Source organism: Anser brachyrhynchus, assembly GCF_964034855.1.
Source record: "Anser brachyrhynchus genome assembly, chromosome: 25".
NCBI classification, from domain to species: Eukaryota; Metazoa; Chordata; class Aves; order Anseriformes; family Anatidae; genus Anser; species Anser brachyrhynchus.
Window position 1 is genome coordinate 4,291,208 of NC_137718.1, and position 11,386 is coordinate 4,302,593.

At 47.8% G+C, this 11,386-nt stretch overlaps 1 protein-coding gene across 21 annotated transcripts in view; it reads left to right on the top strand.

Annotated features, from left to right (window-relative positions):
• Positions 1–11,386, top strand: part of GRAMD1B (GRAM domain containing 1B) — a 164,043-nt gene that overhangs the window by 80,092 nt on the left and 72,565 nt on the right. For 3 of the 21 annotated variants that reach the window (XM_080568057.1, XM_080568056.1, XM_080568060.1), the window contains exon 4: positions 11,302–11,345. The exons of 14 other annotated variants lie outside the window; for them this stretch is intronic. In XM_080568057.1, coding sequence (XP_080424183.1) covers positions 11,302–11,329 — 28 coding nt within the window. In that variant the 3' untranslated portion in view covers positions 11,330–11,345. Of the gene's footprint in view, positions 1–8,366; positions 8,512–9,754; positions 10,593–11,301; positions 11,378–11,386 lie in introns of those variants that run through there. 4 more of the 21 variants (XM_080568059.1, XM_080568050.1, XM_080568051.1 and 1 more) reach the window with 4 other exon arrangements.

Genomic DNA, 11,386 nt, shown 5'->3' on the forward strand with positions numbered 1-11,386 from the left:
TGCTGTTGGCTGGTGCAGTGCGAAGTACGGCCATGGTCCAGAACCCGTGCCCGGACAAGGTGTCCTGCAGCACCGCGGTGAAGCAGGTCTGCCACTTGCGTGTATCTTCTCTGAGGAAAAAGCTGGCCTTCTGCAAAGTCACGTAAGTTGTCATATGTCTATCATACCTGATTGTTTATGCTGACAGGGAGCCTATACAGCTTTTATTTTGTCTTGGGGTAAATAAACGCTGTGCAGGTATTTTTAGAGCCACGTAAGGGCAAAGAGGCAGGCTAGAAGGAGAGCTGGATTTTTGCCTGGACTCAGGGCTCAGCTGCCTGCTGTCTGTGTGAGCTTGGGTGAATCGTTTCACGTTCTGTCTGTGAAATGAGGAGGACGGTTCTTTTCTAACCTCAGGAAAACAGATAAGAAAGATGGTGAGTTAAGTCTGTGGGTTGCTCAGATGCTGAAACACCCCAACCACACGAGTATGAAGATAAGCAGTGGAGCTGAGTTGGTGTCCAAATAATTGTGCTTGCAGTAGCTGCTTGACTTAAACTAATTCAAAGAGTGGGCAGGGTTGGGATGTAGACAGCCAGAGACTTGGGTGAAATCTGTGCACATACACAGTTAGCAGTCACTGTAACAAGACAAGGTTATGTATGAATTGCCTTGAGCTTTCATCTGAATGAAGTCTAAGGTCATGAGCCTGCTTCTGCTTGAACCAAGGGCTTGTTCTTTGTCATGATGTTGAAGTACCTATCAGGTTTAGGACACAGGGAGTTTTAATTAAGAGTAAATATTAAGCTACTGAGCTGGAGGGAAAATCAGTCCTCAGCCTCATACACAGTCTGAGGAGGAGACACACTGATAAGGTCAAAAGAGGATTGTGGAAAGTACGGGGACAGAAAGCAGTAGGACATGAAAAGGAGAGGAGAGAAGCAGGTAGCAGTTTACAGTGATCATATCAAAATGGAGGAAATGGGGAACAGCTAGTCTTACGATGTTTTGTTTTAAGATGCCCTACATCTTGATTGTAGCTTAATTAGCCCCCCAGTGTGCACAGTATCTTGCTCTGATAATTCCAGGGCTGTGGGGCTTGTTTTTCCTTTGCTTTCCTTTGCATAAGCTACTAAGTGTTTCTCAAACAATGGATCAAAATTTGCGAGAGCTTGCAAAAAGATTAGGGAATGGCTCAAGACATAGACAAGTTTTAGAAATTCTGCCTCCTGACTGGATTTCCAAGAAGTTGTGTGAAGATCTGAAAGGAGGTCAGACTTTGAAAGTGTTTGTGCCACAGTTACATCCTTGGGGTGTTTAAGAAGTCAGTAGGAGTTCTGTATTTTAGCAATGGACCCGTGACTTGCTTATGCTGCATCTTCCTAGCCTGCGTCCCTTTTCCCCTTGACATGAAGAGAAGCTGGTATTAACGTACTGTGTGCCCATTTACTTGCAAGTGGAGGCACAGCAAAGTTAGCTACTTCCCTTGGCAGTGAGTGTCCTAATATTAAACACCTGAATAACTATTATTCATCAGGGGTGGATTCAAGCGCATGATCTTTAGGGAGGTTTTCAAAAGTGGTGCTAAACATCCTGTTGTGGAGAAGAGCTCAGGCTGAGCTTCCAGAGTGTCCCAGATCAGAACCCTGATGCTCTTGCAGTAACTTTGGAGCGAGATTAAAATCCATACTTCCCTTAAATGTTCCTTAGTCAGCTGGATTTAACATTAAATGGACTAACTTTGGAGGAGTTTAACCAGAATGGCACTAAACTTCTTTGTTACATAGGAAAGATGGTTAATATTTAGGGTCAGAGCTAGTGTCTTCCCTCTTCCTAATTGCTGCTGCTTCCTGAGCCCCAGCATTGGCTCTCGGCTGTAGAAGACAGAAGAACAGTTTGAGAGCAGCTCTCCTCCACTCGGATTGCCAGATTCGCTACTGTCAGCGGAGCTGTTGTGAATGGAAATAGCACCTGCAGTGTTCCTCATACGCCAGCATTGTTCCTTTTGAAGATGGGCTGTTGTTAATTAGAGTCTGCCTGGATCCGGCTCTGTTGGATAAGGCAGGCTGCTAACAAGCTGCTGGAATAAGATGAATTTTGTCTTTGTGTTCAACTGGGAGTCGTCTTTCGCACCTGGCATCCCAGCTCAGTGGGTCTGCCATGTAAGAGGGTTGAGCCGTCAGGGAGAAAGTCTCATCCCTTTTCCCTAAAATCCTCAGTCGACTTCTGTCAGTGGAGATAAGGGTGCTCTCTTCATTGAAAGTCAGTATCGGATTTGATTCATCAAAGTTGTGCTCCACTCGCTATCTCTTCTACTCTTGTTCTTTAGTCTTAAGGAGACTGAACTAAAAGTGCTTTGCGATTTCAAAGCAAGGGTATTAGCCCCTGTGCTTCCCTTCTCTGTGACTGAGGGGTGTGGAGGGACAGATACCTCTCCTGCTCCTCTTACTGGGGCCAGAGGCAAGGAGGAGACCTTGCAGGATTAATTGGTGTGCTCGTGCTCATGCACTTTGTTGTTGCTGTTGCTCAGCATGCGAGTCTGGAGCTTTGAGTTCAAAGCTATTGGCAAGCTTGAGAACAGGGTTATTTTATGCTTTCTGTAGTAATGTAATATCATGCCTGTGGGCATTAGCTGATAGCCACTGGTGAGAGGCAGTTTAATTGATACCATGAATAGTTTTTGTGCAGATAAGTAGAATAGATTGTGCAAATCCCCTCCATCACCAAAAATAAACCATTCTTAATTCAGCCCTCTGCTCCAAGCAGTCATGGCAAAATACCTGCCTGCTCCCTTCCGAAAAGTTGGCTCTGACATAGAGGTTTTAGAGGGAGAACCTCCACGCAGGTCAGTAACAGCTGCAGGAGAAGGCATGGTCTTACAACAGATGTAACAGCAGGGCAAAGCAGGATTCAGATCTCGCTTTTCCATTTCCTGATCAGTTCTGTGTCTGCTGAACTGGCGTTATCATTGATAAACCTCAGTGTGCCTTGCAGATCTCACTGAACGCAGAGGAGGTCTGGCAGGCCTCATGTGGCTGCATTGCTAGCTCGTGATGCTCGGGAACATGAGGAGGAGGAGAGGACTCGTTTCACTGTCCCTTTTTTTCCTTATCTGAGGCCCTGGGCAGACTCTGCGCAGCCTTCCTTCCTGTTACCAAGAGCAGAGGGCTCAGCTGTGTAAGTATTTCACTTGCAGACCTTAGGTAACGGTCACCCCATCAGCTCTGCGTCCTCGGGGAGCATTGGGATTGTCAGTGTGGCAGCTGTTAGCTTGAGGCGTGTGGAGAAGTGGGAACGAAGGCAGCAGGAGGCTGGGGTGCAGGGCTGTAAACCATCTCCTTTCACAGGCCGCCTGCTCTCTGTGTAAGCCTCCTTGGCCCTTGTCCGCAGGCTTTTGTGCAGCGTGCTGTCAGCTGCTGACCCCTTGCGTGGATTCACCTTACAGCAAAGCGTGTGCTGTGCCTCAGAGCCCTTGCGAACTTCTGTTGCAGTACTAAAACTTCAATACTGCTCTAAAATCAGCCATCAGAGGGTCTCAGAGGACTTAATTGATTTTAGCCTCTTCCAGACGGAGCTAGGCTTTTGAAAGATGCAGAGGAGTGATGCTTTTTGAGGGAGCCTGCTGCTAAATTCAGATAGTGTTTGGCCAGCTTTATGCAGTGACGTGGGGAGTGACTGCTGTACAACCAGAACTAGACTTCACATCTATAGGCTGGAGGTTCCTAAGTTGCAGAACACATCCCTTTTGATGTATAGATGCCATTTTAAACTGGGGCATGGCCTGGGATGAATCTAGGAGCTGTATTTGTCCTTGAATTATATTGCATGTACCCAAACATGGTATGGGAGCTCTAACTGCACCAGTGATCTGATCTCTTTAATGTGTAGAAATGAACTGGTGCTGAAAGTTAGTGCAAGGTTTCCTCCAGAAGAACACCATGCGGGCAATACCTCTGTCTCGCAGTGGGAGAAAGCCACCTTCCTTCATGCAGGAAACATTTTAACCGAGATGTCATCAGAAACCACAGCGTATCTATGAGTCCTGTTGTGAGCATGCCTGGCACCCCAGCTGCAGATAAAAGATCTGAAAATATGGTGTTGCTTCTGTTTTGTGGTGTGGCTGACTGATCGATACTGTGCAGTAAAACAAAGGTGTTTTTTGTTTTTTTTTAAAAAAAAAGGATGGTGTACAGCTCTTCAGGTCCTACTCTCCTGATTGGTAGTGACTTGTTTGATGTGCAGTAGGCATAGAAAAGAAGATAAATACTCAAGTGAATAGCTGGGGGAAGTGTTGAAGGGATAAGCAGGTTAAAACCCATCTGTTGAGCCAGTAAATTGGCAGACAGGACTGACACACGTCAAAGGGCAGAAATGGAAGGCATTTAAAAATCTTTTTCTATTTCTCTTCCCAGTTCAGTTTTTAGAGAATCTGGGACTACCGTATACATCGAAATCAGAACTGGCGTTGCTGTTCACAGCCCTGTCTTTGAGCGATTGCTCGGGGAGGCTGGATGCGCGAGGGGAGGCTAACCCTTCTGCCTGGGCTTTGGACTGCAGCTGGAGGAGGAGGTGCTGGTGAACAGGGATGCTGCTGCCTCAGCCTCCCCTGAGACTCCAGCAGACCACGAGCCCTGGAAGGGGATCTGGGATCAGCTCTTTTTCAGCTTGAATGCATATGTTTGTGCCCTTATAGAGACCTTTCTAGGCCCTTGTTTACAGCGCAGTCGTCAGCTGTTTCTGAAACTGCTCAGTGCAGGGTATTTTTCTGTACAGACAGAAGTTCCCCCAAAATCTAAGGGCACTTACCAGAACTGGGAATTAAGGTTCTTTTGGATTTGCTTGGTGAAACGTCCTGCTACTCTCCTAAGATAGTGCTATCTCTTGTACAGATTGCTCTGTGTGTGTGTCCCTGAACAAATCAGCTTTTTCGTAACTTTACAGTCAGCACAAACACTTTATCGTGGCCTCTTCCATGCTTTTAGTGCTATTTGTCTTTAGTACATGCAAGTTTTTGCAATATTTACCTTGGAAAATATGTGCATCTTTACACTTTATAGTTGGCTGTCTAAATGGGGAAATACCGAGCATTTAAAATGAGTTATAATACAAAATAAAGCACCAGAAACAACACGGGGGCTGGGGGGGAGTTCTGTGCTGATGGTAAGTATGTACTCAATTCTTGCTGTGTTCGATGAATGTTGGAAATAAGATGCTGTTTGGAAACACAGTCCACTAAATAATAACTCCATAATGTAAGGAAGAGGTAGTTAAGTGTCATATATCTTACAGAGAGATGTTCCTGCAGCTTTGGATTTTACCTGCCTCTTTTTACACACTTCCTCTCTGCCCTGAGATCCTATGTCCATTCAGCAGAGTGCTGTGTGGGAAGAAGTGTTAACCAGCGCCCATTTGGTGGGAGAAGGGGGCACCTTCGTCTGCAAGCAGAAAGTGTCCAGGTGCCCTGTGGTGGCTGCAGGTCCGACAGCTGCACAAGCTGCTGCTTTTTAGCAGTGGATCAGAGCCCTGGCTGTCCTGGCAGAAAAGGCGAAGAGCAGGAGGGCTCCTTGTAATGGACCAGGTGGGCTTGGAGCATCCTTTTAGGGATGTTGCCTCTGCAAACCAGCCTCTGGCTTTCATCTGAGCTCAACACCCGTGTTTCTTACTGGGAAGAAATCTGGTAGTGCTGCTGATCTTTGAACCGGTTTTTCTCCACACGTTCTGGGAACCATGGGTTAACTGGTGTTAATTTATACCTGGGAGCAAACAGTCTGGTTCAAGAGAAACTCTGGCTGGTTAATTCTGGACACAAGGATTTCATTCTGGCTATTAACAACCTCAAATTCTTTTAGAGAATCCTTCTTTATTCTCCCAGATTTGTACACCTTATCCCATAGCAGCTGCAAATTCAGCAGAGCCTTGCAGGCAGCTGTGCCTTTAAAACTGAATCGCCTGTGATAGAAGAAATCTGAGAGCAGAGAAAGGAAACCTGTGCCTCTTGCGCAGAGCAAGCTCTTTGGAGATTTCTCCATCGCTCTGCCTTCTCATCAGCCAAGTCACTGCTGCTTCCCTTTGGGGCCAAACTGCAGAGTAACAGCAGTAGGAGCCATCCCAGAACCGTCTTAATGGTGACATTACATCTTTCCACGGTGGACTCTGAGGTCACCTCTCGGTGCTGCTTTCTCCCCAAAACTCCCTCGCGTGTGTAAACAAGCTGGGATTCCATCTTTTGACTCAAGAGCGTTCTGCTCCCTCGCTGCTGAAGCAACTTTCTCAGGTTGCTGGGGAGCACGTTGGCACTTGGACAGACTTCCCTCTTTCTGCAGATGACTGTAACCGTGTGAGTGCTCACTGTGACCTCTGCATTTCTTCTTTTCCCTCTCCTCTTTCCTCGTTTATCTTCCCATCCATTTCTTTCTTGGCCTTTGCAGAGTATTTGTTGTGCATTTCGGTGATAAGATGGCAGCATGCGTCTCCCCGCCGCGCCATGCGTCGTAACAAGGTCAGGTGTTACAATCTGTACTCGCCAAGGGCTGCCCTTGAGCCCCCCTGCTAGACCTCTGCTTTTCTCCTTTGCTCCTGCAAGTTTGACCTAAATTTTCTCCTTAAGCCCTTTCCGCTGTTTGTTCTGCCTTCCCTCTGAAGCACCCCACCCCAAATCTTCAGTTGTGGTGTGCTGTTAGCTGCTCTCTCTCCCCCTTTACCTTTTTCTTTAAATGGCAGTTGCATGGGCCTTGCTGGAGGGGTATAGGTCTGTCGGAGTTCCGGGCATTGTAAGGTGGTAGCATTTCTCTGCTGTGGAAAAGGATCCTCGCTTTAGGCTTAGCCGTGTAAATGTTCAGACTCCCTTATGGGAGCCTCATGGGCCGTTGCTTTACCTGTGCGGCACCTGCCATGCACCCGTGCCCTCAAACTCCGACTCTTTATTCCGGGTTACCCAATGAGGGGTGTGTGGTACTTGGTGGGATGTGACGCAGCGAGATAAGTCATCCTCTGTATGGCTTTCCTAGTTGCAACCCATCATCCTCTGTTCCACCCTGTTGCTGCAACTACTGGAAGATCTCTAACATGTAGGAGCGTGCGCTGGGGCTGCAGGAGGCTGCTGCTGCAGGGCTGAGATGCCTCTGTCTGCAAACCAGAGGCTTTTGTCCAGGACCTGAGTCTCGAGCCACTGCTCAAGCTTCTTTCTCTGATCTTCTCTCTCAGGCTTCAGAAATAAGAGGAATCTAGGACCTTTATTCTTCTTTTTCTCTCATGATTTCCATCGTTCTTGTAGGTTTTCATTGTTAAAGCCAAAATATTGTGGTGCCTGCCACAAGATTTCTCACTGTTTACCCGAAACACCTGGGGTTAATTTTTTATCCAGGAGAGGATATTGCATTAGATGTTGCATGGGTGCAGATAAGATAAAGGCTTTGTTTCTCCAGTGTGCTACCTATGTGCCTCTGTGGATTATCCTTTAAGCAGTGCCAGCCCAAAGGCTCAAGTTTATACCATATTTAAAGATTTAGCTCACTGTACTTGAAAGATTTTTTTATTCAGGATCCAAAGTGTCTTGCCTGTTGGACACCCTGAAGTTCTCTGATTTTGAGGGAGCAGATTGTTAGTCAGAATATCTGGACTTAATGAAAAGGGAGATGGTCAGCCCATAGTGTTTCTGTCCAAGCTAGTGCAGCCTTAGTGCCTTCTCCTTGGTGGCTGCATGTTAACTCATGATGGAAAGTAAAATTAGAAGGTGGCTTTTAACTTCCTGACAAATGCAAATGAAGGAGGGCTTTCGTGGCATATGAAATGTGCCATGAGTCATAAAACTTGCTGTTGTTAGCCTGCCCCTTTCCACAGTGAATGAGCCTCTTTTGGGGGTGGGAAAGGTTATTGCACCATCTCGCGTAAATGGAAGGCTGAGCTCAAACACGAGACAATGAGGGGAAAAAGATCCAGAAGGCGTTGTATGAAAGCAGCAGCCCTCTTTTGTTATAGTATTGCTCAAGAAAGAAGCAGTAGCAATACGAATCATCCCAGTTTCTCCATCTTTCTGATGCTGCTGATCTCTCTAGGGAATTTTTCTCTTTTCACCTTTTGATAGAGGAGCTTCTCTCTGGTCTTCTCTTCTGGGTTAGCCAAAGCTCTCTCTTCTGCTGTGATGCTCTTCTGCCTTGCTCTCCTTTCCAGGACCTGAAGACATAATCTGCATGCCATAGCAAACTACTCATGGCACAGAAAGAAGTGGCTTACTTGCTACATGCTCTTTCTGTTCTGTACAGTGTGACTACAGCTCCCATGATGCCTGGAGTGTGAAATGCATATTTTATTTCTGGGAATGAAGTCTCACGTGACTTCCCAGCTGCTGCAGCAAAGAAAGAGTCCCTTCTGAGATTTTTCCCTGGGAAATGGAGGTGTGCCCTAGCTTGCGGATGCTGTGATTGCATCTGACAACAGAGGCTGTAGGGCTGCATGACACTGCTGACTTCAGGAAGGACTCAAGAATTTATCCATCTGGCACATTTTCCTGGGGATCTGTACCTCTCCACTAAGGTGCTTAACAGTTAAACTACCTCTTCCTTACATTCTGCCATTCTTCATAGCTGTTCTCTCTCCACTTAACACTGCTGATTTTCCTCTAGTTTGTCATCCCGCTAGTCCTGTCGCTATCAGGTTTTGTCTTGCTTGCACATTCCCCAGAGGCGCAGTTTTTGCCTGCTGCCCCCAGCTCCTGCAGATCTTTTCTTGCCACATGGCAGAATCAAACCATAGTGCCCCTCGGGGCAGCGTGCTGGTCTCTGTGCCTGCAGGTCACAGGTTTTCGAGCCAACTGACGTTTCCATTGTGTGGTTACGTGAATAAGTAACTTTTTCCGTTATTTGCTGGATCTCTGGTTAGCATGAAGCTGGGGCTGTGATTCCTGGGCAGTAGCAAAGCCCCGATGGTGTGTTTGTCCAGGGATGTCCCGGTGGCTGTGTGAGGCTGGGCAGTGACACTTGCAGGTAGTGCCGCTGACAAGCAACCATTTCCAATTTGTAAGATAGCTTTAATGAGGCAATTACAAGCGCATACCCCAAACTAATATGACGCTATTGCTGTAGCTGTTCATAAAGCTTTGGATTCTTACCCAGCCCTTGAGTGTGTCATACTGTGTCGCTCGCTTCCGAAAAGCGGACTTCCTCAGGAGACATTTCCTGTTTGCTGTTAAGTTCATGAGCTATTACACCCTGCTGGAATTTTATAGCCGCTGCTGTAAAGAGAGCACAACATGGAAATTCAGCTTCTTCTGAAATGCGAAGCTGGGCTTTACTGGTTCTCTAGCTTAGGATTTGCTGAAGGTCCTTTACGAGGCAGGCTGTTCTGTCATGCTGCTATGAGTACACCTGGCAGAATGCATGTGAGGGAGGAAACTGCCACCGAGGGACTTGGTGGCTCTCTAAAAGAGGGGTTGGAGAGCAGGTTGTCTGCGTCTGCTGTTTGTGTACCTCTGCACTGCATGCGGTACACTTGTAGTACTACTCTCGTTGGTGTAGCGTGGGAATGATTTGGAAATCCATCCAGTGCTCACCAAGCGACAAGGATCACGATCCTTATCCCAGTGAGTAAAACTCATGCAGGTGGTGGTGCTCTTTTGTGCATGGTGTTGGGACAGGCTGAAGACGGATTATACCCACAGCAATGCTTGGGATAGAGGTAGACCTGAATGTGTTTATGCTTGAATGAATTTTCAAAACCATCCTACTGCATCCTATGGTTGATGATCTAGGTGTTTTCATAAGATGGGGTTTAAGTCCCTGATAAGAATGGGGTCAATACATTTGAATATGCAAAATAAAAAGGTGAAGGAAGTGTAGCAGCCTTGATTTTTCACAAGCAGATGACTGTGAATGCACTGCAACAAATACCAGAAATACACCAGTATTTGTGTATATATTTAATACAGCATGGAATGTAATACACTTAATTTAATAAAACCCTGCTTTATGGGGTGTGTGGACAAGGAAATGAGTATGGTTTTGCAGAAAGCAGGTAGCTGCCCTTGAACACATGTGAACTGTTGGGTGCATTGAGGATCATCCGCTGGTGCCGCCGGTCTGTGCGTGCTGTGCTGTGTGCCGGCCGTGTGCCTGAGCACGCCGTGCTGCACCGCTGTATGAATAAGCACTTTCAAGCAGAGCTGTTCCTAGCCCTCTGAGGCTCTTAATTTAACTGAGCTCTGCAGTGTTTTTTTTTTTTTTTTTTTCTCTTCCCAACCCTCCTCTCCCTCCCTCCCGGCCAGGGTTGCTCACGTCTGTCTGCTCTGCTCCGCTCTGCCAGAGCGCTCCGGCCAGTTGCGTGCGGCGGCTCCTTGCTGGCGAGCAGGCTCCAGGCTCGGTTTCTGGAGGGAAGCAGCCAGGAGGAGCCTGCAGGAGCAGGGAGGGAGAAGCTGGGTGATGAATGGGGCTGGGTGAAGTCACCCTGCGCCGCCAATCGGGGCCGGCCGCAGCCGGGCAGGGCCTTGGCAGCTCCGGGAGCCTTTTTGAAGCCGGGACAGCTTTACCTTGGAGGATGCTCTGCTGGTTTCAGTCTGAGCTGAGGGTGTGCTCCAGGGAGTTCCTAGTTTAGGCCCAGTAATTTCTGAGGGTTGTTCTGAGGTGAGTGTTCTCAGTAGGGTGCAGATGGCTAACCTCCTCCTTGCATTTTGCTCTGCACATGTTCTCTCTGCACATCTCTCTTTACGTGGTCTGTTTCTGGCACGCTTATTTTTTTTTTTGTGGCATCGCTCTTCCACCTGTCTGGCTGTCCTGCTCTCACGCTTTCCTTCTAGAAGCTGCCTCTTCCTTCCCCACTGCCCTCTCCTCCCTTGCCCCCTGCACTGCCCAGACCCACTCGCCGCCTGCCTTTCTCCTGACTTGTAAAGCGCCCACTTGGGGGGCTCTTTGTGCCCCTCTCCCTTCCCACAGAGCGAGAGGGAGGAAGCAGTAGGGCCTTTTCCCCAGGGGGGGCACAGGTTGCTTGCATCCCCCCTGCGGGAGCTCAGACTTGAAGCTGGGAGGAGGGAGCTGTCTGTTCCTCAGCATGCTGCTAGAATTTGGGGTGGTAGCAGGGGGTTGGGGGATTGTACTTGGGGGGGCTGGCAAATTACTGGATTTTGTGCCAGACTCGAGTCAAGAAATGAATTTGGGGCCATCAGGTTGAGATGTCTTTCCGTCCCGTTTGGGGGCAGCAGGGAAAACTTGGGGCTAGCTCTTACATGACTCGCTTTTTCTCATCCGTCTGTCAAATTGTTTGTCTTCTCTTCCCCATCCTTTTTTTGACTCTCCCTTTTTCTCCCTCTCCTTCAATGGTCTCATTTACTGGTAGGCCAAGCAGAAAACATGGAGACGTCTGATATGGCGACAGCAAAGGTAGGATGGAAATGCTGCCGGCCTCACTGTGCGTAAGTGGT